At 53.2% G+C, this 26,442-nt stretch overlaps 2 protein-coding genes across 15 annotated transcripts in view; one reads left to right on the top strand and one right to left on the bottom strand.

The window, feature by feature from the left end:
* The first annotated feature begins 635 nt into the window (after nucleotides 1-635).
* On the top strand, nucleotides 636-13,594 carry CYB561 (cytochrome b561). 4 transcript variants are annotated; one of them, XM_079904918.1, is made up of 8 exons: nucleotides 636-794; nucleotides 5,069-5,171; nucleotides 6,896-7,014; nucleotides 9,252-9,482; nucleotides 10,441-10,539; nucleotides 10,780-10,883; nucleotides 11,274-11,431; nucleotides 11,616-13,594. In XM_079904918.1, exons 4-8 carry the CDS (start codon nucleotides 9,278-9,280, stop codon nucleotides 11,806-11,808), a joined length of 759 nt encoding a protein of 252 aa, XP_079761044.1. In that variant the 5' UTR covers nucleotides 636-794; nucleotides 5,069-5,171; nucleotides 6,896-7,014; nucleotides 9,252-9,277; the 3' UTR covers nucleotides 11,809-13,594. The 4 variants fall into 4 exon arrangements, with proteins under 4 accessions (XP_079761044.1, XP_079761042.1, XP_079761045.1 ...); XM_079904916.1 differs by having other exon boundaries at nucleotides 9,249-9,482; XM_079904917.1 differs by lacking the exon at nucleotides 636-794 and adding an exon at nucleotides 1,091-1,130 and having other exon boundaries at nucleotides 9,249-9,482.
* A 3,410-nt stretch (nucleotides 13,595-17,004) lies between these two features.
* Nucleotides 17,005-26,442, bottom strand: part of TANC2 (tetratricopeptide repeat, ankyrin repeat and coiled-coil containing 2) — a 357,151-nt gene continuing 347,713 nt past the window's right edge. For 7 of the 11 annotated variants that reach the window (XM_079905965.1, XM_079905957.1, XM_079905964.1 and 4 more), the window contains 2 exons: nucleotides 26,240-26,340; nucleotides 17,005-24,658 (listed from right to left, as the gene is read on the bottom strand). In XM_079905965.1, the coding sequence (XP_079762091.1) occupies nucleotides 22,702-24,658; nucleotides 26,240-26,340 (2,058 nt within the window). In that variant the 3' untranslated portion in view covers nucleotides 17,005-22,701. The remainder of the gene's footprint in view (nucleotides 24,659-26,239; nucleotides 26,341-26,442) is intronic. The other 4 variants (XM_079905960.1, XM_079905962.1, XM_079905958.1 and 1 more) reach the window with 1 other exon arrangement.

The following is a 26,442-nucleotide window of genomic DNA, read 5'->3' as shown; positions in this document are numbered from 1 at the left end:
TGAGTGTGTGAGAGAGAGAGAGAGAGAGAGAGAGAGAGAGCGGGTGCTGCGGACACCTCCACCATCGGCTGCAAGGAAGGGGTGAGTCCCTCAGGGCTGCAGGACCGGCAAGGTAGGCCAAGGTCCGGCCACGCCTGACACCTAGTGGTCACCTGAGCCCGGGGCAGGGCGCGGGAAGAGCAGGGGGCCTGTTCTCCCGTTCTCCCGGCCAGCATCCCCCGTCCCTCTGCCCGGGGCCCGGCCCTGGCAGCCCCAGCAGCCCATTCCCCCTCAGCCTCGCCCTCGGCCTCCGAGTCAGGCCTGGACTTGGAGGCCTCCCACACCCACGGGTGGGTCGCAGAACCCCATACGCCCCCGAACGTGGCGGACCCGGGAAGCCAGGTCGTGAGGCCCGGATTCGAAGGTTACCCGCGCTCGGGTCCGGAGGCCGGGTCACGGTGGCCGCCGTTCTCGCGCCGCAGGCGCCAGCACGCGGGCGTCAAGGCTCGGGCCCGGAGGCTGGCGGGACCCTGTCCCTAGACCCGGGACCTTGGGGGGCCGGGCCCGGTCCCAGGTGCGCGGACCCGCCGGGGGCACTTCCGGTCCCCGCGCCCCCGCCCCCCGCCCGTCGCGTAGTCCGCCGGGCTGCCAACCCGCTGCAGCCGCCCGGTCGCCATGGAGACGCGGTAGCTCCGAAGTCCGCGCGGCTGGCCGAACCGGCAGAACAGCCCGGGCGTGGCGCGGGCAGCTCGCGGGCCAGTCGGCAGCCCGACGCTGCGCAGCGAGGACAAGGTCCGGGCTCGACGTCCAGCCAGGTAGGTGGCCGGGGCGGGTGGGGGAGAGTCGAGGCTCGGCGCGGAGTCGGGAGGGGCCCCGGGTGTGTGCGGGGGGACGGCGAGCTCAGGTGTGCTCGGCCTGGGACGGGACCGCGCCCGCGCCGGGACAGGCCGGGATCCCGGCGCCGCAGCCAGTCTTTCTCTTTCCCTCTCCTGCCTCCACACCTGACTCACCTCACCTGCTTCCCCCGGCTCGGGGCCACCGAGCAAGGCCCGAGGTTAGGAGCTCATCCCACTCCTGCCTGGAGCTGTCAGCCGTCGGCCCCGGGTCAGCCTCTGTGCCCAGTCTCCGCGGAAGTTAGCACGGAGCGGCAGGTGATCCCAAGTTTATGTACGGCGTAATGTTTTGCCCTACTCTAGAAACTAGGTGGCATAGAAGTGGATCAACCAGCATTTGCCACGACTGTTCTTTTGAAACCTGAGACCGAGCTGCCAAACTGCTTCGCTAGTGGAGCGGCCTCCCTCCCTCTGCCTCTTTCCTCTCGGCGTGAGATGTCTAGCTAGTAGAGCCCTTCCTTGTTCTCCTCCAACATCTCCAGCCTCTTGGGTGCAAGGAGTTTCCCGTTTGGGAAATCCTTACTCCTTGGGCTAGCCTTGGTAGCCCCTGAACTGTGGGTACAGGGGATGCAGAACTGAGCTGAGGAAGGGATCTGCTGCTGCCTTAGACACCTGGGAATGGTGGGGGGGTACCTCCCCTCTCTGTCTGCCCTTCCCCCCAGGGCACCACAGAGAGGAGGATCCAGGTGGACCCTGGAGTCCCAGACATGTCTTTAGGAGCTGGCACCCCTCCCAAGTCTTTCTCCCTTCTGGTTGCCCCTCTCCACTCTCACTCTACCTTGGCTTTGAGGATTTTCTAAGACTCATTAAATGAAGCTCTATCTTATCTGGATTCTGTTCCTTCGTTTTCTTTCTTTTTTTAATATAAATTCATTTATTTTATTTTTGGCTGTGTTGGGTCTTCGTTGCTGTGTGCAGTCTTTCTCTGGTTGCAGCGAGCGGGGGCTACTCTTCATGGCGGTGTGCAGGCTTCTCATTGCAGTGGCTTCTCTTGTGGTGGAGCACGGGCTCTAGGCACATGGGCTAAGTAGCTGTGGCTCACGGGCTTAGTTGCTCCACAGCATGTCGGATCTTCCAGGACCAGGGCTCGAACCTGTGTGCCCTGCATTGGCAGGCGGATTCTTAACCACTGCTCCACCACGGAAGCCCAGTTCCTTCCTTTTCATAGCAAATGGAAAACAAAACAAACAACAACACCCTACAGAGCCGTGCTACCTTCTCATACATATCTTGATTTCTCCTGTGAAACTGGATTGAGGCAGAAAATATAGGCAACTTGTAAATGCCGAGGGGAGCCCCATACAGAGAAGGGCTGCTACAACCCTGCCCCCAGGGCAGGAGGAGCCTCCTGGACCTGAGTGGATGCCCTGCTTGTCCCACTTCTTCCCTGCCTGCGCCACCTTCCCTTGGCAGGCAGAGCTTGGGTGGCTTCTAATACAAAGGGGTTCAGCAGCACTGGAAGAATTTGGTGGAGGAATTCACGCCAGATCCAGGGGTTTCTGCCCAGTGGGGGGATTCATGGTAGACAGAAGGCGGGGTATGGATTTATTAGAAGGGGTCGTGCTGTCTGCTGCCATCTGGCTCTCTGTGGCCCCAAACCTCATGTGTCAGCAGCTTCGGATGCATGACTCTTCCTAAGGTGCTATTAGGAACAGGTTTAGTTTTTGTTAGATTGCTATTTAACTGAATGAATACCTATGTGGCAGGCAGTGTGCTAGGCACTGGTACATATTTATCCTGTTTAATCTTTGCTACAGGCCAGTTAGGTGGCTCTCAACATCCCCCTACCTTATGGAAGAGGAAGCAGGCTCAGAGAGGGTGCTTGCCCGCCACCCCCCACCCCGGGCACACACAGTCATGAACAGTGGGGCTGGCTTTGAAATCATATCCGTCTGACCAGGGCTGCATTGTGACTTTCCCCTTCCTCCATAAAAAAATAAAGAGAGGGCTTCCCTGGTGGCGCAGTGGTTGAGAGTCCACCTGCCGATGCAGGGGACACGGGTTCGTGCCCCGGTCCGGGAAGATCCCACATGCCGCGGAGCGGCTGGGCCCGTGAGCCATGGCTGCTGAGCCTGTGCGTCCAGAGCCTGTGCTCCGCAACGAGAGAGGCCACAACAGTGAGAGGCTCGCGTACCGCAAAAAAAAAAAAAAATTAAAAAAAAAAAGAGAATTATATTTTACAACCATATTGGTATAAAGATGAATATAATCCAGGCTGGATTAAAAATTAAAATATTTTTTTCAACCCTAGAAGTTTGTTTTTTCTTATGATTTTAACAGAAATCAAAACATTTTTTGTGAGTCCCCACAAGTACTGGGAGCCCCAACACTGAGTCCCTGGGCCCAGTGGAGAACTGGGCTCAGTGTCTGACTTCACGCTTTCTACCCAGGGGTTACTTGGGTGTGGGTAGTAAGAAAGTGCCCCACCTAACAGCTCAGCCCTCATTTTGCCTTTTCTTTGATCACATTCGAGGACATTCTAGGACAATTGAGTCATTTCTCCCCCTCACCCATCAAGAAAAGATCTAGCCCCCAACACAATCTTTTCTAACCCAATTAAAACCCTGCTTCGGATAAGGAGGCTGTGGTCAGGCCAGGCTCCCTGCTTCCAGGCTGTGGCACTTCTGCGGTGTCTGGTCCCCATAATGAGATTAGGCCTGGTGGCCTTTCAGTGAAAGCCGCTGGGCTCAGGGAGGGAGAGGGATGCTCGTAAGCACGTTCAAGCCCTGCGGCAGCTCCTGGCCCTGGTTGATCACATTAAGTGGAGTCTGGCTGCAGGTGTGTGTGGGAGGGGAGGGGTGACTGTCACAGCCCAAGGTCCCAAAAGCTGCCAGAGATCTGACATCCCCATCCTGTGCTCTGACAGGAAGGAGGGTGGCCGGGTAAGGATCCACAAGAGCTCGCCCTGGTTCTGAGACTCTGGTCTACTGGGCTGAGGAAGCCTTTGGGGGTGTAGATGGGCTGCTTCCAGACTGTTGACATTGCTGCCTGTACTGCTGCGCTGGGAACACAGGAGATCCCAAAGCAGCCAGTGTTCTGGTGTTCCACAGGAAAGGAGGAAAGGAGGCAAGGAGGAAGGAAAGGAGGAAGGAAAGGAGGAAGGGAGGGAGGGAGGGAGGGAGGGCAAGAGAATGTTCCCACTGTCTAGACTGGGAAATGAGGGAGCAGAATAAAAGATATTTGCTGGGCTTCCCTGGTGGCGCAGTGGTTGAGAGTCCGCCTGCTGATGCAGGGGACACAGGTTCGTGCCCCGGTCCAGGAAAATCCCACATGCCGCGGAGCGGCTGAGCCTGTGAGCCATGGCCGCTGAGCCTGCGTGTCCGGAGCCTGTGCTCCGCAATGGGAGAGGCCACAACAGTGAGAGGCCCGCGAACCGCACAAAAAAAAAAAAAAAAAAAATCTGCTTACTAGGGAGTGAATCTCAACTGATTTCAAGGTTTGCAAATGTGTTTGTGGGTGAGTCAGATTCCAACCAGAGTCCTTGAAATGTCTTCTTTGTATCCCCCATCATCGGAAGCAGCCCCTCTGTGTACAAAGGTACGTCGTCAATTATGTTGAACCGAATAAGCAATAGGGCAACGGCATTGCTGAAGGGGTCTTTCATCTTCTGTGAAGCACAGAACCACTTGAGGCTTTGTCTTTTCTGTAAATCTGGATTTTTCACTTAGATCTTATTGGCTGTGATGTCACCTATGGGGAAGCTACAGGCCTGCCCGAGGAGGACTAGTCTTTCTGTGTGCGTTTTCCTGTCATCCCTCATACCTGGATTTAGAATCACCTTCAAATTGGAAGGGGCCACAGGGGAGACTGCTTAGGCCTCCATGAGTCCAAAGGTCATTCTTTATCTCTGGCTTCCTCTGGGATGCCTAGTTACCAGGGCACAGGGACCAGGAGAGATGCCTTTGGAGCAGCTGGCATGAAGATCTTGCAGCTAGTTTGTCCCCATCACCTCTTCTCTCTAACCCACCTGTTTCCATCCTGCAGCCTTTTCTCCCAGGAGAGCCCATGGGGGACACCAATGCTTGATGCTATGGTGGGTGTAAACTGCCTTAGAAGCATGGTTCCCCAAGGGGTGGGGAGGGCCCAGGAGGACTGGCGTGTGAGGGGAGAGGCCTTCCTGGAACCCTGCCTCCAAGCAGATTCAGATCCTCTGAATACTGGCTTCAGTATTCAGGAAGTTTGCCTTTCTTCCCTAGTTACTGGCCTGAGAAAGTGCAGAGCCACACCCCGAGCAGGCAACCCCTGTAGGAAATCCAAAGGAGTGGCCACCCCAGTGTGGTGAAGCCAGCGTGGACTGTGGTAAGTGCTCTGGGAGTTTAACTCATAGCCTGAGCTGTTACGGCCCTTTACTCTAGAATCGGCATCTGCTCTGCACCTTGTCTGCAAGGTCCTGGAAGGCGGGGCCATGGCTCATCTGTATCCAGCAGTGTCACCCCCATATCGCAGGCGCTTGATAAACAACTGAGTTGAGCACTTCTTTGCTGCGGCTGATTTGGGGCAAGTCATTTATCCTCTTTTGAGTCCCATTTCCTCATCTGTCAAATTGGGGTAATACTCCTGTTATCACCATAGGTTATTGCGAAGATTGAACTGAGTACAGAGCGGGGCTCCTTACCCCTGAGGCTCGCAACTCCACCACCCTGGGGTGCAGACAGCACTAGGGTTTGGACTCTGAAGGGAATTCAGGTTGTGAGTTTTCAGTGAGGACATTAAAGCCATGTATTCAGTCACTGTGCTGTTCCCACGTGTTTTCTTTTCAACACCACCAAGCGAGTCTCCATTTCTCAGCAGATGCTCCTGGGTGTCCTACAATTTAACTCAACATTGACACTACCTCCCCGGAGACGGCGTCAGATCCCACAGGGCTCAGTCCCACAACACTGCCCCCACCCACTTCAGATGCTAATTGCAAGTCCAGGTTGTCACCTGTGCTGCTGAACAACAGGCTATAGATCAGAGCTTCCCACGGCCTTTTCCTCAGGTTCAATTAATTTGCTAGAGCAGCTCACAGAACCCAGAGAAACTTGCTAGATTGCTGGTTTGTTATAAAAGGATGTAACTCAGGGACAGCCAGATGAAGAGGTATGTAGGGCAAGGTCTGGAAGGGTCCGGAGCACAGGAGCCTCTGTCCCCGGGGAACTGGGGTGCACCACCCTCCCGGCATGTGGATGTGTTCACCAACCTGGGAGCTCTCCAAACCCCGTCCTTTAGGGGGTTTATGGAGGGCTCATTACACAGGCCCGATTGATTAAATCATTGGCCACTGGTGGCTGCACTCAGTCTCCAGCCCTTCTCCCTCCCTGGAGGTCAAGGGTGGGACTGAACGTTCCAACCCTCCAGTCACGTGGTTGGTTCCCCTGGTAACCAGCCCCACCCTCAGGTTTCCGAGGGGCTTCAGTAACAAGACGTAATGTTAACATAACAAAAGAAACGACTGCTTTGTCACCTGGAAAATTCCTAGGGTTTTACAGGCTCAGTCCCATATATTTCTTATTAATATCACACTATCATGGCTGCGAAGAGAAGTCTGATTTCTGCCCGACTCACGAGGAGGTTGGCTGGGGGTGGGGGGGCATCTGGCTCTGGCCTGCGTCACCACAGAGCGGCTCGGGACCCAGGAGGGGCAGTCTTTGCAGCCCTGAGCTCCCCCTCTGTACTCAGTGGCTACCTGGCGGGGACGCTGTGGCAGGTCTGCCGGGGCAGAGCACGTTCCTTCCAGTCTTCCTAATTCAGGGCTAATCGGATTCTGACTGCGCCCCAGGCTCTCGGGGAGGAATCTAATAAAGCAGAGGAGGACAGCATTTCTCAGTTCAGTACACTCTTCCTGTCAGAGTCGGCCCAGGGATGAGATTCCCGAGGGGGAGGTAGATGCGTTCCCCGCCTTCTGGGAGCTCACAGGGCCCTGCAGCAGAGAGGCTCACAGGGCTTAACGTGAGGCAGGACACCGAGGGTAAGTGCGTGCCAGGCCAGCCTTGGGAACAGAGAGGAGGGGGACAGAGTGGTGAACAAAAGGCCCATTTCAGGTCGTGGAGCAAATCGACAGAGGCGGAAGAGGAGGAGCCGGGGTGTGAGGTGGAGGGGATAACAACAGGCCGCGCTGCCAGAGCTGGGGAACTGCGAGCATCTCTTCCGAGTGGACGTGGTAGGAGAACAGTGGGGGCTGCCGGTGGGCTCTGGGTTAGGGTCAGTTATGGAGCTGGCATTTGACCACCACACGCTGGTGGCTCTTTGTGCCTGGTGGGGCAACATGACTGGGATCTGGCTTTGTCCCTGTCGGTCAGGCAGATTGAGGAGGGTAGGGAGACGGGGGCAGAAGCTCCAGGCCCTGCTGGGTGGTGGAAATGAAGATGGCCAAGAGGGAAGCAATGGCGAGACGTGGGGGAGAAGCAGGAGGACTCGGCACTGGGACTCGAAGGGCGACCTGGGAGGTCAGGGGAGGAGTGTAACTTTGGATGTGCTGAGTTTGAAGTGTTGGAGGGATGTCCAGGTAGAGATGTTAGTGGACAGTTAGAAATGGGGTTTAAATTTGGGGGAGAGGACAGACTGGCACTAGATTTAGAAGTCATCAGTGTAGAGGTGACAGATAAGCACGAGGGCAAGAGTTCCAGCAATATGGCTTCACTGTTGCCCACGGCTTCTGGAAACAGGTGTTCCCACCTGCCTTGGGAGTGTTTTCTGGAAGATGATTTGACAGAATGTATCCAAAACCTAAAAAAGAACCTAGCCCTTGCTCAGGATTCTATTTCTTCATTTAGGAATTAGACGAGTGTTGTACAAAAATGATCACAGTGTTGTTTATTTAGTGAAAGCTGGCTAAATATTTAACAACAGGAGATTAGAGGATTGGTTAAAATATGAAATAGCCTGTCATGTACTGACATGAAAAGATGTGCATGATCTATAATGAAGTGAAAAAAGCAGGTTAGAAATTGGTATGGTCACGTTTCTATGAAAGAAGGTACATGTATTTCCAGGAGAAAAGGATATAAATCAAAATGTTGATTACTTGTAATTTTTCTCTTTTTTTGCTTATCTGTATTTTACTGCAGGGAGGTATGTTACACGGCCTGCCCCCCTTTTTAAAAAATGATGGAATTGCCAACAGTTGTCAAAGGTGGCAGAGAGAACTGGGGGTAAAGACAGCCCAGTCCCCAGGAGGACAAGGCCAGGCCAGCTGGAAACTAGTTCTTGAGCAGCACAGGGTACAGGGTGTGTGCTCGCTTTTGGGGGGACCCCAAAATTTGTTAGTTAAACATCTCTGCTCAGCTGCTGTTCTCTGCTGGTAATGAAGGAGAAGGAGGGTGTCTCCAGAGCTGCTGGGAGAGGCTGGGGCAGTGGGAGAGGCAAGATGGGATGCAGTGCTCGGCCCTCTGGGAGCTGCAGCAGCGTCTTTCTGTGGCCCCAGGCCGCCAGCACCGAGGCCCAGCAAATGGACACCATACTTGTTCATCAACCGCCTCCTCTCCTCCCATCTTCCAGTGCCTCTCCCGCCTGGGTGTGGGGAGAACCAGCAGGTTCAGCGGGAAGAGCTGGCACACAGGCCACCCTGAGCCCGGGCGAGGCTGTGGAGACACTGGGGACTGGGCAGAGGAGCCAGGAAATGCCTCCCACTGGCCCTGAGCCTCGCTTCCCCAAACCCCATTGAGCCCCCGGTTCCCTGTCTGCACAACGGGAGCAGTGACACACCTTTTCTCACAGGATCCCTGTGCGCTAAGTGACCCCAGGAGTTCTCACCTTGTAGATCTCAGTTCAGGAAGCCTGGCCTGAGGGAGGGGCGCAGGCCCACGCCCCAGGTGTGGAGGGGAAGACGAGGCAGGAAGGGAAACGGGCAGCTCGGAGGCTCCTGTCGCCTGGTCCTTTCTACTGAAGCGGCTCAGAGAACATTCCTTCTACCGGCAGCTGCCCTGCAGCTCTCTGTGGGCAGGACTTCTTTCATCTCCAGCTGGGAGCTGAAAAAGCAGGCACGGGGGAGTCAGGTTCCTCATTTCTCACCCTAGATGTCCTTTATGATTCATCTGGAGGAAAAATTCCAGCACCTTCAAGGAATTTGCTCACTTCTCTGTTTCACCTGTGAACCCCACCTGAGAAAACCCAGGGCCTCCTGAAACAGAAAGTAAAGCACTGGCACTGGGCCCTCCTGCTCCGGCCAGAGCTTGGAGGACTTTGACTTGCTCCCTCATTGCAGGTGGAAGTGCAGCCAGGTGTGGGTCAGTCTCTGCAGGAAGGCGCCCCACCCCCGCCGGGTGCTCCGGGAGCACTCTCACGGAGGCCTGGGGTTGTGGGCCGAGGGAGGAGGCAGAGGTGGGCAAGGGAGGCCTGCGATGTCTTTTTGGAGGCTGTGGGCCGCTCCTCTAATCTCCACCATCTTCCCTGCAGCAGTCGCCTCGGCATAGAGCCGCCTCAGCATGGACAGCCCTGCCCGCCCAGCACCTGCCCCTGCGGCCCTGCTTTACTATGTGGCCTTCTCCCAGCTGCTGGGCCTGGCCGTGGTGGCCATGACTGGCACCTGGCTCGGTGTGTACCGAGGAGGCATCGCCTGGGAGAGCGCCCTGCAGTTCAACGTGCATCCTCTCTGCATGGTCATAGGCCTGGTCTTCTTGCAGGGAGATGGTGAGTCCCTGGGCGATGCCACCTGAGAGGAGATGTGCAGGGACCCTTTCAAACCTGAATCTGCCCAGTAAGAGAAGGAAGCTGGCCTGGACCTTGGGGACACTGGGAATCCAGATCCAGGGCCCCACGGCTGGTGGGTGGCAACTCCTTTCTGACTTATCCCAGAGCTTTCACCTCGTGCTTCAACAAGGAGCATCCGAAGGTGTGTGTGCTGCACACAGAGGCCCAGGGGCTGGGCTGTGAGCAAAGCCCGTCTTCTGCAGAGGCGGCTTGAAATTGAGGGAGAGAAAGTGAGCGTGAGTGTGAGCGTGAGGGTACGTGCGTGTGTGTGTGTGTAGACGCTGGACTTGGAGGAGCTAGAGCTCCTCTCTCTGGGGTAGGATTCAGGCCGTGGCTGGCCCCCACCCTGCCTCAAGGCCAGGGGGCCTTGGCCTTCTCCTTTTGGTAACAAGCAAGCTGGATCTATGCATTCTTCCTAGATGTGGTCCTGGTGACAGCCACCTCCTCAGCAGCACACTCCTGAGAGGCATTCCGCAGGACCCCTGGCCCTGACTGCTTCAGCCCGAAGAGGGGGAGTTAGCTTGGGGCTGCAAAGTTCTTTGAGAACCTGGGGTTTCCCAACCAGGGAGCCTGCTGGCTAAGAGTAGTGAAAGGCTGATCTGGCTTCAGTGCTATACAACCTGAGGACCATCATAGCTAAGAGGTGAACTCAGAAGCCTGGTGGCACCTTGATGTGACTGCACGATGAGCCTAAAACAAAGCCTGGGATACAGGACAGCTAAGAAGGGGGTGGGCGGTGCGGGGGCATACGGATCCTTGTTTCCTCCCCCACTTCCTGTGGCTGGGGTACCTGGACAAGCCCTCCCCTCTCCAGCCGGGGGTGTCTCCTCGCTGCCCTGGCAGGAAGGCCTCGTGCTCGGCTTAGCGCCCTGACATTCCCTTTCTCACGGCCCACCAGCCCTGCTGGTTTACCGCGTCTTCAGGAATGAGGCCAAACGCACCACCAAAGTTCTGCACGGGCTGCTGCACGTCTTCGCCTTCGTCATCGCCCTGGTGGGTGAGTTCCAGGCACGGGCCCGCCCTCCTTCCCCCACCTCTGCTGACTTGGGGAAGGAGCTGCTTTACTGTCCAGTCCCCCCTCCCCACCCCTCCTCCCCCTTCCGGGCAGGGACACTGGTGCTGGCAGCTACCGAGCTGGGACTGGAGCCCAGAAGTCCCGGCGGGTCGGGTTTCCCTTGGGTCACCGCACCCCCTCCGTCGCCATCAGCCCAGTCCTCACGCGACCCCCTCCGGCTAGGCCTGGTGGCGGTGTTCGACTACCACAGGAAGGAAGGCTACGCCGACCTGTACAGCCTGCACAGCTGGTGTGGCATTCTGGTCTTCGTCCTCTTCTTTGTGCAGGTGAGTCCTTGCGGCTCCACGGCGCTGGGGAGAGGCGGGGAGCAGGGCCCAAACAGGGCCGGGGCCAGGTGTGCGCACAGGCGAAAGGCGCTCCTGCCCGCCGAGCGCTGCCTCCGACCGGCGTCCTTCCGGCGCCCTTCCGGCCGACAGGCACGTGGATTTGGTCCCAGGCCCCGCCTCGGGGCGCACAGTGTGGGGCTGAGACCGGCCTAGAGCGCCGGCCCACGTTCCCCACGTGCTCAGCGTTCCCGCTGCGTCTCCGGACCGTAGGCCACCGCGTGGGGGTGGCGGGGCCTTTGGTCCTCGCGGGCGGCGGCCCACCTGGGGCGTCCTCGGGCTCCAGTCTCCAGCGCAGCTCAGCCTCCGGCAGCACCTCGCCTTTCCTCCCAGTGGCTCATGGGCTTTAGCTTCTTCCTGTTCCCCGGCGCGTCGTTTTCTCTGCGGAGCCGCTACCGGCCGCAGCACGTCTTCCTTGGCGGCGCCATCTTCCTCCTCTCGGTGGGCACCGCCCTGCTGGGCCTGAAGGAGGCGCTGCTGTTCAAGCTCGGGTGAGCGCCCCCTCCCGGCGGCTCTGTGTGGGGCCGCCGAACAGCGGCTTTTCTCCCAGTGGGGGTGGGGGTGGGGGGCCGGGGTTGGGCTTGGGATCGCATTGCATCTTGTGGGCCGGGGCGAATGGCACTCGGCCTAACGGCGACGCCTCGGGTGGCCTCGCCCTCCGCCCCAATCCCGCAGGACCAAGTACAGCAAGTTCGAGCCCGAGGGCGTCCTGGCCAACGTGCTGGGCCTGCTGCTGGCCGCCTTCGGCGCGGTCGTGCTCTACATCCTGACCCGCGCCGACTGGAAGCGGCCCCTCCAGGCGGAAGAGCAAGCGCTCTCCATGGACTTCAAGACGCTGACGGAGGGCGACAGCCCCAGCTCCCAGTGACGCGCGCCCCGTGCCATCCCGTCCTGTCCCCCGAGGCGGTCTCCGCCGTTTCGGGGCCCCGACAGGTGTCTGTCCCGCACCCGCCGAGGCTCCGGGGGTGGGGAGCGGGGGTGGGGCAGCCCTCCTCCCTGAGCGCTGATTTCCGGGGTTCAGGCCCCCTCCGCTTTCCCCTCCTCGCTGCTGCTGCCGCCGCCGCTGCCGTCGTGTTAGTCCTGCACAGACCCCCGCCCCCCTTGCCTCTGCCACCCCCTCAGATGGAGCAGCTTTGGGTAGGGTTCTGGGCGGCTGGGCTTGGTCGCAGAAGCACAGATCCTTAAAGGGGTTGGGGAGGGGGAGGCGGCTCCCCGCTCGGGGCAGCGGGGGCCTGGGCTGTGTCCGCGGAGAAGGCGGGGCTCAGCGCCGGGCCCGGCGAGGCCAAGACTTGCTTTGTGTAACGCCGAACTCCAACCAGGAGTCTTGCGGGCCCAGCCTTTGGCAGCGGAGCAAGTGATATTATGTGTAAAATATGCTGGTGTCAGGGCAGGGTTCCCCAGGAGAGGGGAGGGACTGGCCCTTGGGAAGCTCTGGACGCGTGGCTTGGGCCCAGCTGCGCTCTGCAGCCATCTCTTTCTTTAACCCCTTAGCCCCAGGGCGGCCTTCTTTGCCTTTGGGGCCCAGCAGCCCGAAGAAGAGACAGGAGGTGGGCCTCGGCGGGCGCTGCGGGCCCGTATGGCGCCTGCAGGGGCTCCCCTCCCCGCGGGGGCCGGCCTCGCGAGCCAGCTGCCCACCCTCGGAGCTCACTCAGGCGCTGCTCTGACAAGAGGCCCAGGACACAAGCCTTTTTGCTTTAAACAAAAAGCTGCCGCTGTTGCCCCCTTTCCCTTTCCATAGCGGGGGTAGGGGCTGCCTAATCAGGAGGAAAGCCTCATCCTCTCCTACCTGGGGCCCATCTTTGCAGGAAGTTGGGACCAAGTCAGAATCGGATTAATTCCCCCAACCCCATGAGTGTATAATGCTGTTAGCTGAGTCACCGTTTGGCTTCTGTCTAGAAATAACGTGATTACAGCATCGATCTTGTGCTTCTTGGACTTGGTGAATGCTCTCTCCTTGTTTTCCTCGTTTTCTGGGCTTTGAGGAGCATGACACTGTTTGAGACAAGACACAGTTTACTTAAATGAAGACATTAATAGAATTTCCAAATTCTATTAATGACTACTGTTTTTTTTTTTTTAACGGCTGCCTTTCTCACACCTAAATGCTGCCTTCGAGAAAGGGAGCTTGTCTCCCCTATTGCCCAGATTTCTAAAACAGCTTTTGTGGTGGGTCCTGCCTCAGGCGATGCTGCTTCTCAGAGCAGGTGGCTGTGTTGGGCGCCTTACCAGCAGGGCTCCCTGCTCCCTTCCGTGGGCATTCCGGGCTCCGCTACAGCCCCAGCACCAGGGTGTCTCCGCACCCTGTTTATATCATACGCTCCGCAAGGGCACGAGCTCCGGCAACTCTTTGATCACCTGGTATGGTCATTGTTTACACGTGGGAAAACTCCACCTTAGACAAACTACAAGAGTACAGTTGTGTATCTCCGTTGCCAGAAAGGCACAGAGAGAAATGGAACCTTGGATTTGCAAGAAAAGTCTATAAACTGGCCTGTTTGCCAAAGCGTATGCTGGACGATTCATGAGCCAAAAAGCCTCCCCCCCACCCCCAAGCTGTTCTGTGGTGGTTTATTTTATTTTGCCTGTGGCCAGTCTTCTATGAAGTACAATGTAGTGTTGGTACAACAGATGATTCAATAAATGTCTACAGCAGGTCTCTTGTCTGTTATCTTCATTTACTGTGGCAATAAAAGGAGCCAGTGCTTTTAGCAGATGCATGAAGTTAGTCTACTGGGGTTGAAAGAATTTGCATATCCCCAGGCTGGGCACAGAAGGTAAAGTGATTAATGATATTTATGATGACACAGGCTCTGAAACAGCCCAGTGGCTGTCCTGACTCTGGACCCAGCGAGGGAGGCTCTTCCACACGGTTAGAGAGATTCTCTTCTCAACCCAGACAGAGTGGTCTGGAGGGTGGAGCCGTAAGAGCCTGACAAGGGCCTTGGCAAGAAGTCTCCCCGGTAGTCAATTAACCTTTTTCCCTTTAAAAACGTGTCTCTTCATTCCTTAAGAAGAGGAGCAAAGTTTTGAGAACAAGCTGAGATTCCACTTAGGTCAATTCCTGAGGCTCAGGCAGATGTGTTTACAGTAACGCTGGGTGCGACTCAGATCCCACCGGGATCTACCGTGTGCTCCTGAAAAGCACTGTCACTCGGCTGAAAAACTTACTAAGGGCTCACTATTGAAAGGGGCCGTGGATTCGCACTTCCTAGCATGCACTTTAGTTTCCGTATGGAATCTGGTCTCTGGCGTGTCTCAGCCAGAGCTTGAGAGGTCTTTGCTTGATGCATCTGTACAGTCTCCTGATCAAGGCGTCTACGTGGACCTTCATTTGCTTTAAAGGCCTGCAAAGCATGGCCTGGTTCATGTCACGAGGTGATCTCTCGGTCAGGGTCAGGGCTGGCTCTCCGCGCCAGGGCAGAGGCATCCTGACCCTGGGAGGGTGACATCTCCCTTGCGGCTTCTGTGCCAGCCTCTGAATCTTAAGGGTCTCTTTGTGTTTGAATATTCACATAATCCCAGATGCTGCCTCTCCCTCCAGGGAGCTACTCCTTAACCCACTTACCTTCTCACTGGGTTTGGAACCTCGAGAGGTCCCAGAGTTATTCCTCTTGCCCGTGGCACAGAGTTGTTTCTCTAAAGGAGCACAGAGTAGCTTTCTCTAAGCTTCCTTCTGGACGACTGCCTGTGCTGCTTCCGGGGTCATCCAGATTGCTTGTCTTGGAATACCCCCTTCTGAGGAAGCGGGCAGGCAGCATGGTACAGGGAAAATGCTTTCTGGGAAGATCTGATTCAGAGTCCTACCTTTGACTCCATGACCTTGAGCAACTTAAACTCTCAGGATCTGCTTCCTCATTTGTGTTCTGGAGACGGCAATGTCTGTCAGAAATTGGATGAGGAATACGTTAGAGAACATGTGGGAAGTCCCCATCACAGTGTCTGGGACATAAGGGGTATCTCAAGAGAACGGCCCTTTACAATGGACTCAGCTCTGTCTCTTCTATGAGGCCCTTTTTATCATAGGGCCTTCCAGACATGATGTCCTTAGTATGAATGTCCTATCCTTATTCCTGGCAATGGGAAGACTCAGTCTCCAAGTTTCTTCAAGCTCCTCCAGCTTTCATTTTTAAAGGTGAAAGAAGATGATGCTATGTTCCCCCCTCAGCCTTGGCCTGTGGAAGGGGAGTCTGACTGCCCACGTGCATGTGTGCACAGCGGTGTGTCGAGCTATATAAAGAGCAACTAAAGGGCACCTACCAGGGAATGAAAATGACTAGGGGAATACCTACCAGAATGTGTTGAGTGCACTGTTTCCTGCTGCTCTGAGTGGCTCTTTAGTTAGGTTCAGGGCAAACAGTTCTTTAAAAATTAGCTTTCTGGGACTTCCCTGGTGGTGCAGTGGTTAAGAATTTGCCTACCAATGCAGGGGACACAGGTTCGAGCCCTGGTCCGCGAAGATCCCACATGTTGAGGAGCAACTAAGCCTGTGGCCACAACTACTGAGCCTGTGCTCTAGAGCCCGTGAACCACAACTACTGAAGCCCGCACACCTAGAGCCCGTGCTCCGCAACAAGGCACCGCAATGAGAAGCCTGCGCACCGCAACGAAGAGTAGCCTCTGCTCACCACAACTAGAGAAAGCCCGCGTACAGCAACGAAGACCCAAAGCGGCCAAAAATAAATAAATAAATTTATTTTTTTTTAAAAATTAGCTTTTTAGGAATCATTCAGTGCCTCAGGAATTCTTAAATAACTGTTTCCCTGGGCTTCCCTGGTGGCACAGTGGTTAAGAATCCGCCTGCCAATGCAGGGGAGACGGGTTCGAGCCCTGGTCCGGGAAGATCCCACATGCCGCGGAGCAACTAAGCCTTTGTGCCACAACTACTGAGCCTGCGCTCTAGAGCCCGCGGGCCACAACTACTGAAGCCTGCACACCTAGAGCCCGTGCTCCGCAACAAGAGAAGCCACTGCGATGAGAAGCCTGAGCACTGCAACGAAGAGTAGCCCCTGCTCACCACAACTAGAGAAAGCCCGCACACAGCAACGAAGACCCAACGCAGCCAAAAATAAGTTTATAAAAAAACAAACCAAACCAAAAAATAAACACTGTTTTTCTTTCAACCACTTATCCATTTTTAACTTATAATGAAATAACTGGAACAGCCCAGGAATGCTTTTCAGACTGAGCAGGTAGTTCCTTCCAGAGTCCTCTCCTCTTTAAAGGCAGTTGTGGCGTCCAGGCTGGGATGACTGCACGCCTGGAGTTTTCCTGCTTCCCCAGCTTTGGTGCTTTGGGGGAAATGGATGTAGTTATACAGCAGGGGCGTTTGTTCAACAAAGTCTGGCGTCTAGAGGAGGTGGTCTCCTTCCTTGCTTGTGCCTGAAGTAGACAGAGAGGTCGAAGCCAGGCAGGAAAGACCACAGGACTCTGTCCTTAACGAAGGGTATGGAGTCTCCAGCCAATTTCAGAAAACCTGCAACCTCTCCGTTCCCAGGGCAGCTGCCTAGCTCTCTATATGGCAAGGATTGGTAATTCCGGCCGGATTTCTGAAGAAAAAATAAAGTCACTGGAAGCACTAGGCTTCCAACTTTAACCAAGTTAGCCTTGGGAGCTGGTGCTGTCCCCCTGCCTCGGGCCTGCGGTCTCTAACCCTAACAGTTCTAACTGGCAGCCTTGGATTTTGGTACGGTAGCTGGATTGGGGTGTAGCCTCAGCTATTAAAATCAAAGGAGAGGAACTCAGTGCTCCCTAGGCATGGCTGGAGAAAGGCTCTTCCACGGAAGAAAAAGCCTCCCTTTCTCAATGAATGCAGTGAGCCTTGGCTGATGGGCCCTCAGGACCGTCTTGTGCATGGTTCTTGCGTGCCCACCGCAGTGTCCAACTCCCGAGAGAGGTGCTCAGTAACTTCTCTGATGAACCAGAGCCTGAAGGGGTGACTCTTAATATCCCTTAAGAGACCAGCCAAATCATTAGGAATTTGGCCTCTGCCAGTTGTTCTTGGGGGAGGCTTCCTCACACTGCAGGCCTTAGTGTAGCTGAGCGCAAGTCAGCTCCCCTGAGAGGTACTGTAATGAAAGGAGAGTGCACCACAACGCCATGTTTTTCCAAGTGTTACCCATTTATAAATAAGTACATTTGCTTTCATACATACAGTTCATTGTACAGATGGCGATCTGTATACATGGGCAGGAAACTGCATTCATTTAACTTTTCACATCTATCTCACACAGCTCACATGTACAGACAATAAAACTGCTCAAGCAAGTACAGCAAAGGAAAACGTCTTTCCTTATACACAGGGGCCTAGATGCCTCTGTTGGGTGTGGGACATCCCCACTGCACGAGTTCACAACTGTGTGGTGTTCAATATATCAGGATAGAGAACAAACATGCATTGGATAATATACTGTACAGAGAAAGTCCTTTACATCTGAGTTATAGAAAACCTAAAGGAAAACTAAGTGCATTAAAGCTTTTTCCAGCAAGTGTCTTGAAAGGACAGCAAAGAGGAGGAAGAATCAAAATCATATTAGTACAAATCACTCTTTAATTGTAGACTGTACATGTCTGTACTAATTAAAATCATCTTGGATTTGGAGGAGACAGAACAGAGACAAAGATGCTATGCTGGATGGAAAGGAGGCCATGCCTGAGAATGGCACCTGCCCTGAGCCTGACGAGGAACTGGTCCCACTCAGCAGGAATCAGCCAAAGAGGAAAAAAAAACAGAAACAAAAACAAACCAAAAAAACCAAACCAGAACAGGAAGTGTAACTTACAGAACTTCCAAAATAACCTGTGAATGAAGTAGAGATCTGGAGCCAGCATTTCTAACACTTTTCCAGTAAGTTGGTTCACAATAAGGCAGGTACATTCAAGTACTGAATTTTCCAGAATTGACTCTCTGTCTGGTCCTGGGGACCAAAGGGATTGAGTTGAGTCCCCCTAACCAGGTGTTCTGGTTAGCGATTAGGCAAAAGAAAAATCCAGCCAGCAAGTGCTACAACACAGCCCGCTAAGCTCCTTCCTTTCCACAGACTAGGTGGAAAAAACGAGAGCAATGCCGGCCTGCACCTATATGCATCCAGCTAAAACCTGACAGGTCAGCTTAGTGGAGATATCACAGAGTCAGCAGGAAGAAATGAGAGGATATGGGTGAGGAAACACGAAAGTAACACTTGATTTTTGGTGTCCAATTACGCATTCATTTGGTACTGACTTTCAAAGCTCTGACTGTGGCCATCAGCTGGCCACAAGCATCTCAGGGTGGCTCAGCTGCTGTGAGGCATTGGACACCGAAATGCAGGTTACCAACACTTCAGCCCTTGAGTGGTCTGTGTTATAAAAGTTGATGAAGTCCCAGTGATTATTCAAGTAGCTCTGCACAGTGGCTCCACCAGCCCCATTGTGCTTGTGTCCAGGCCCCCAGCCAGCCACCTCTTCTTGGGAGCAGCCAGAGCTGAGTTCAAGGCATTGCATGGTGAAGGTTTCCATGACACGTCTTTGTAGGTAGCTCCTACCCCTAAGCCCTTTGTTCACTGTTGTCAGTCATGGTAGCTGCTGGTCAGTCTGGAATTCCTAGAGGAGAAGGAGAGAAAGCCACACACACCCCCAGTGCACATGCAACCGGGTGGCACAGGCCTGGTGTGGGAGCAGCTGCAGGCTGCCTCTGCAGGGTAGCTTCTCGAGAAGGGGGCAGCCCCGGGACAGACAGGCAGGGCGGGCGAGGCTGGGATGGGGTGGGTACATCCTGCCCCCTGGGGAGCCTGTTCCATTTTGTGGCAAAGATTCAGCAAGCAACTGGTTTTGTCCAAGGCAATTCTGCAGGAGAAAAATAACTATCTTTGAATCAAACCATCCAACCGTGACACCTCTGGAGTTATAAAAGTTGGAGGCCGAGAGGAACTGAGAGGGATGCTCCTGGGGAAGAAATGGGTCTTCTGCATACCCATTCATCCACCAGAGAAAGGGAGCTCTGGTCAACCTTCCCCCAGCCTCTGCCTGGCTGAAGGTCCAAAGCAGGAAGTGTTCAAAGAGCTTATCTCACCACATCTGGCACAGATGTATGAAGAGCCCTTTCCAGGCCTTTGTTCCCTCCTTCTCGAACCCTCTTGAGCCTATGAGCCTGTCTGTTGTTGGCCTGGATGTCGCTCCTCCAGAGATGCTGCCATTCTCTGCTACCAGACAAGCCTGGTGCAGAGCCACAGTGACACCTAGTGGTAAAGTATGGTGAAGCAAGGTGACATCCACAAAAACCCACTGTCTATGACTAAAATCTAAGGAAAATACTTATGGATATTAAATTAGATACTGATTAATTTTTCTGTTGGGTACATCTCTGGAATATAAAAATACCAATATTTAGAGAGGGGGTTCATAAACTACTATACAATATAAGGGCTGAGAATACCTTTCTCTAAGCTGTTCTGTTTACAATAATCCAGGCTTAACTAAATTAGCAAACTTGTTACCTCTGGACAACGACCTGGGGTACTGTACATGATTCTAATTAGTGGAATTTTCCTGAGCCTTCGAGTTTAAGTTAAACACATCTAGAAAGAAGGGCACATGGGAGAGGAACAAGAAGGGTTTGTGCTCTATTAACTTGGGACTTTTAATAGCGCACGTCTGCAACCCGGACAAGATACAACAGCAGATACAAAATGGTCTCCATTTTGTCCATGCCAAATTCTCATGTTACACAGGTTTTCCCTTTACTTTGTAAATAAACATTAATTTTTAATTGTTAATTGTGTGCCTTACTGATCCAGTAAATAAAGTAACCATGTCTCAGGAGTCCCTAAGAAAATTGCTGGAAAAGCACTTTAAAATCACGGCAAATATTTTTTTGTATTTAAAAACTCTTAATCTTTTTGATGCTTATATACAACAGTTATTTCTTGTGCTATAAATGTTGTGATCCACTGCTTGCTTTCTTTCCTTTTTTTTTTTTTTTCCCTTGAAAAATACACTAAAAGACAAGGGCGGCTTTGCTATTTTCTAATGAAGACATTACTCACGCTTAAATATCCAGTATTTATCAGTTACAAAGTCAAACAATAAAGTGCACCCATTTAAAGACATGATGTGATGGAAACCCATTAGTGCAAGAATTCTGGGTGAACGGAAGGTAGGATTTGGTGAGAAACCTATAAGCTGAAGTCTGTCACCACTGTCTCCATTTCAGGGTGATGTGAATTGGCTGAGTGGAACTTACCGGTTTCATGTGAAAAATTCCCCCCCCCCCCACCTGAACCCAGACATTGACTGAGCAAGTGCTGCCTGGGGAGGAGGCATCTCTAAGGTACAGCACTGAGATCGTCCCGTGGCAGTGAAGTAGCAAAACAGGGCACAGGCAGTCTGCTTACAAGGAAGAGCTTTGTCTCCTGCTCCAATAAGGTCCAGTTGGCAATTTTTAGTCAAAAACAACGGGCGCCCAGTAGTGATATTCACTCCCTCTTACGATGGCTAAAAAAGAATTGCATCTTGACTGTTGACAGTTTAGTGTTTTGTCCAGTAAGGCATGGACCCTAAATCTGTCTGTCCTAGAAAATTCTAAGAGACACGCTCGGGAGAAGTGGCATCAGTGGTGTATTTGTAAAACTACAGCACCTGCTTGCCCACTCACGTGAGTGCAGGTGGTACGTGTGGTGTTCCAAATAAACAAGGGGCACTTTTCTAATAAACACTGAGAAATTTTCAAAATGTAGCAGCAGCTCCTCAGTGAGTAGTAGTTAAAAAGGGTAAGATGCAAAGAGCCCAACAGGGCTGAGATCTGGACAAAAAAAGCTGAGAGGCTGCCGGGCTCCTGGCTGTAGGCTGATGCTATAGCTGTACATTTCACCTTCTTGATGAGAGAGAGAGAGACACTGATGTCCACTCTGGGCTAGGTGAGTGGGAGACAGTCCTTAAGCATCAGAGAGAGTGGACAGAGGCTGGGTCTTGAGTTAGCCTTGCTGTTGACTTCTAGCACAGGACACACATCCCGGCCTGTTCCAGGCTTGGGGGTGGAGGGGTTCATCTGTTTGGCAGAATCTAAGTTAGTAAAGAAGTGTTTCTGATTTCAGCTTCATGCTCCCCATGTCTTAACGATTCTTTCAGAGGACACTTACTATTACAAACAGGTCTGGTCACATCTGGATTTTTATTCAGGAAACCTCCCTTCCTGTAGCCCTTTACTAACAAGAGCAGAATGATTCCTGGTAACAGTGACCGAATTCTCTTTTGTTTACTTTTAGTTGTTTAGTTTGTTAACTTTAAGAGCTGATGTGCAGTCGCTACCAGGCCTGTGCTAAGGCTTCGATTTCAGTGTTCTTGCCGTCCCTCTCATGCTGGCCTCAGTCACTCAAAGGACCGGTTAGCAAAGGGCCACCAGACACAGGAGATGTCTGGAGGGTGACTGGATCAGAAGACTTGCTGTCTACCTTATGTGCTCCTACCCAGGGCTGAAAGGGGTCTTTCTTCACCCGGAAACACTTTGCTGTGCCTGGCTTTTAAATATCAATCCCCAAACACTCCTACCTAGAAAAAGAAAAGAGTAAACAATTCCTGTAATAACAGATAATGAAACAATAGATCTTGAAATGGAGTTAGACAGCATTTGCCATGGAATGCAATGGCCCTGGGTGCAAGCTCTGGGAATAAGTCTTACCGTCCCCAGAGAATTCAACTTCCTTCCCCCAAAACCAATTCTTCACTATACCATCTGGGTTTAAAAAAAAAAACAAAAAGAGGGCCAGTAGAACAAAATCTGGCTCTAGGCAAAGATCCAACTTAACAGGATTACTACACCAGGCAACCTCCGGGAAGAGAATGCTTTTTGAGGAATACGATGCTCAGTGACGTATCAGAACCCAAAAAGTAGATTTCTCCAAGACAGATTTTCTACAGCCTTTCACTGAGAATCCAGAACAGTCTCTCTCTCTATGTATTTATTTATTCTCTCCCCCACCCATGGAAAATCGGTAGCTTTTAATGGTTAATTTGGCTAAAAACGTAAAGAATAACTCAGTGAATTATTTAGAAGTATGCATGATTCTCATCCAATTTCCTCGGCTGACTGGAATATTTAAAGGGCTGGTTGTTTTCTCAATGTTCCTAAAATGCCTCTTGGGAAATCCATGTAGTGACATTTCAAATAACTGCATTGGTGCTTTCTTATTTCTTCTCTTTCTCCTTGATCCTTTACCCCCAGAGGAAGACCAGCGATAATCTAAACGAACATTCTAGACCGGATGGCTGCAGGGAGCTGGCGGTCCAGGGGAGGAGACCATGGCACAAGAATGCACTGGGGCTGCTATTTGGATAACACTGGATAAGAATGCAAAGGCAAAGGGGCATCACACTCTTTCTAAAGTTCCTAGAAGAAAACGAACAAGAACATCTTATTTTTGTAAAAAAAGGAGAAAGACGTTTTACACAACAAGAACATCAGTGAAAGCGATTGTCTCCTGGAAAAAGCTGACCAGTGTGTCTGATCTCCCTGGGTTAAAGCACACGGTACAACAATCTCCTCGTTGGCATCTGAAGAGAGGGAGAGAGCGTGTGGCTAGGGTACAGACAAAAGAAACCCAAGTCCTGGCTCCCCGGAGGCCAGCTTCCCAGTTGGCTGCATGCAAAGGATTTCGGCATGTGGGCTGCCACCTCTGAACACCACGCGGAAACTACATGAGAAATTAAGCCAGAGAACTACCTCGAATGTGGAAACCAAGCCTGAAAATGTGCAGTGAACACATAGGGGTCTCACTCCAACACACGTCTTTTAAACATTAGACTCCACAAATGGTCTCTTTGGTTTGATAGGGGACGTCTGCCCGTGTCGAGAGTCCCGGGACAGCTGCCTGTGCAGGTTGTCCTGGTACGCCTGAGCCACAGGGAGGGTCCGAGCCACCTTCACGTCGGGGTACGAGGAGGCCTGGCTAACTCTCTCCAGCAGGTCTCCGCGCGACCCGTTAGCCAGCATCCCATGGGGGCTGTAGTAATCGTCCTCCAGCAAGTGGCCGTTCTGTGCATTGTTGGTTTTGTTATAAAAGGCAATGTTGCTGATGGATGATGGTGGGCTGAAGGACTCAGGCTGAGGCAGGTTGCCTGGAGACGTAGGACTGAGAACGGTATCCACTGATGACACTGCCCAGGTCCGATTCTGCTGGTGAAGGTGGGGGTACTGTTGAGTCCGGGCTGTTTTATCTATGATCCCCATGAATGGTGTGGTCCTGGATCGGGTGGGCTCACTAGGGTAACCTCCCTGAGTGGGAGACACTGGCGACAGCTCGTCACATGACCTATCGTATGCCGGTTTCAGTGGGATCTCCATTTGTTGGATCGAGGAAGATGGCCGGAAGGTAGGAGTTAGGTTGGAGGCAGATGAGATACTATTGCTAGATGGAGAGAAACGAAGGCCTACGCTTTGGGAGTGCAGCAATGGCCTGGGAGTTGGTGGGTGGGGTTTGATTTCATTAGGGTTGACACTAATAGGTCTTCTGATTAAATGTGACACATCGGGGGAACCTAGTTGGCTGGAGGAACGCTCCAGGTCTAGTTTTGAGTGACAGACTGGGTAATAGGATGCGGACTGGCTACGCCCAATCTGTGGTGTCTGGCTGTATCTCATGCCACCTCGATAGGCGGAGGAAGGTCGCTGGGGAAGGTCTTCTTTGGTCAACCCTCCGTGCTGACAGATGGCGCCTGCACTCAGGCTGGCCTGCACATGCTGCACGGGTCTCCCATCCCCTACAATCCCCCCGATTGACCCTTGATAAACCAACCGGCTCTGACTTACTCCTATGTCTCCTTGTGAAGACTGGTATTTACCAGCCATTGAATGGGCCACTTGGCCATAGGCCCCTGTGGAGATGACAGTGCTCGAATGAACTGCTGAGCTGGGCTGGTTGCTTCTCACGATCTGCGCTTTGGCCGGCTGGAGCCTGAGCCCTTGCTGGGGCACTGCCACGGGAAGCTGGGGCATCTGGTAGGGCCGCTGGGCCATCTTGGATAATGGAGATTTCGGTCTTCCAGGAAGCTGACTAACATTTGTTTCTTGCTGATAGCGCACGGGGGAGCCTGACTGGGATCTATAGACACTCATGCTTTCCGCGGGAGGGCTGGCCCGATACTGAGGGCCTCTGCGGAGAGGGGACGGGGGAGGGCTCGGGTATTCCTTGCCCTGCCCTCCCACAGGAGGGGGGCTGAAGCGGTAAGATCCTCCCTGATGAGCTGGGGAAGTGTGCGGGGGACTAGGCCTGTAATGCGAGTTCTGGTGAGTCGGAGAAAGAGCAGGTGAGGTGGACTGATAGCTCTGCCTAGTGGGAGAACCTACAGAACTACTGGACCGGAAGTCAAAAACCTGGTGAGAGCCGAGAGGCGAGCTGGAGACGTAGGCCGCGTCACGGTGGGCCGGGGAGGGGGGCGGGCTCTGGATTATCGGGGGCCCCTGGCTGGGCCGAGCCTCCGTCTGGAGGCCGATGGACACATTCTCAACATCCTGTTCCAAGAACTCCTCCTCGAGTATGTCCTGCACGGAGTAGATATCTTCATGCTGGGGTTCGGGTTCTGTCTCTTCCGGTAACTGCTGCTGAGGCTGCTGCTGTGCCGCCGGCGGCTGCTGCTGCATCTGCCGACACTCCTCCTCCACTCTCAGCAGAAGCCTCTGGATCTCACGGTTGTTTGGACACAGCTTGATGGCCTCGTTCAGGTCCTCTAAGGCTGCTGCAAACTGTCTGCTTGACAAAATGTAAACACAGGAACTGGAGTTATTCTGAATCAACAGGAACCACCAAGAGCTGAGAACACGGTCACTGTTTCAGAGAACTGTTAGCGTCTGGGGGCATCTGGGGGGCTTTGGTTTCGTCTGATTTGTAAGGAAGGAAATAGGTAGGCTGTCATTCCAGAAGAGTCCAGAATGATTCCCTAGCCAGTTCAGCCTCCATCTTCCCTCTGGCCTCTCTGGGATCAGTGGAGAAATGTCCCCATTTTGTCAGTCCAGCGAGGCCCTTCAGGAAGTTTCTCTCAGTGTCCAAATGCACACCAGGTAGTATGAGGGTTGGGTGGGGTTGTCATTTACAGGGCCACTGTCAATTAGCTTAGGAACAAAACAGTAACTACAATATTTAAAATCTTGCTGATCCAGCAGAATTTTTTCTTTATATTTTAGCTCCAATTTCCAGGCCTGTTCCATCCTAGGCAAGAACCCTGTCCTCTGCCCTTTCTACCCCTCGCCCCACAGCACTGCGGCTCCTCCATTCTGCTACATCCAAGCTGGGCAGGCGTTAGGCTTGCTGACGAGGAAACTCAGATTCTAGTCTACAGATAAGGACACAAACGGTCAGAGATACTCCCGTCCTCTCTATTAACCTTGCCCAGAAAAGGGGCAATTGGCCTTGTGGGGAAGGAATAATCCAAGGGGAAAGAGAATTTGACAGTCAAGCTTCTGTAAGAACTCTGTTGCCCCAGCTAATTAAGACTAAGATCACTGCCACCGTCATCACTAGACTTAACCTGGGTTTGATTTTCAGGACCACATGCTCCCTGGTCATAGCTGTGAACCTGAAGCAGTTCTTTTACAGGCAGAGTTGGGGAGAAGGGCAGGGCGCCGGGCAGGAGGCATTAAGGACAGTGACAAGTTATCTAAAGATCACTGATGGCAGTTTCTAGATCTTTCTGGAGGCTTTCCTGCCCACTGGCCAAACCACAGCAGATGGGGCATGAGAGATGGGGTTTCTCTTGGGCCCTCTCAGTCCTGGCAGCAGGACCTCCTGTCTCCATGCATGTGTGGTGTGGTGCTGGGAGGGGTGGGTATGGGAGAAGGAGGCTTGATCCCACCAGACTTGAGGAGAGCCCCAGGAGGAAGACTAAATGATCCAGGGAATCTCCCAAAGGCCTGTAAGAAAAGAAAGAGGGGCCTGTGATATATGCCCGTCCTACTTTCCCCTCTAAAGGGCTGGGAGGATATTTTGCTCAAGTGACCTCTTCTTAAGCCACCAGTGTCTCTACGCTATCTGCTTTGGGGGTTAAAGAGCGACTGAGATACGGCAGAGGCTTCTGGGAAGAAGGTGCCATTCTCCAACAATGAAAAGGCAGTTTTCTCCCAAAGGAAAATGCTCTAGATCTCCACAGCCCCAAAGAGCTGCCAGCTGTACGATGCGTTCTGTGCGATGGGAGCCGTCCCCAAAGCTTGGTCCTGCGAGTCCTCAGGGACAGACATGGGGGTCTGTCCGATATGCCCCAGGATGGTCTACGTTGCCTTGGCCAGATTTTCAGAAAAGAGAGCTCTTGCTTCTCACCCTCTCTCTCTCTCTCCTCACCTGCTGCTGCGTTTTGCCCTTGCTCTTGCATAGTAAGCTTCATAAGATTTCGGTTTCAGCTCCAGGGCCTTAGTAGCAAATTCCTCCGCCATTCCAAAATCCTGTCATTACAATAGGTGTGCAAATGAGTCATTGAAGAGATATGAAAAATAGACATCTTGGGAATAAAACAGATTATATGTACATTTCTTTGACATTTATGG

The sequence above is a fragment of the Stenella coeruleoalba genome (assembly GCF_951394435.1).
Source record: "Stenella coeruleoalba genome assembly, chromosome: 19".
NCBI lineage: Eukaryota > Metazoa > Chordata > Mammalia > Artiodactyla > Delphinidae > Stenella > Stenella coeruleoalba.
This window is presented reverse-complemented; position numbering and strand designations above follow the sequence as displayed.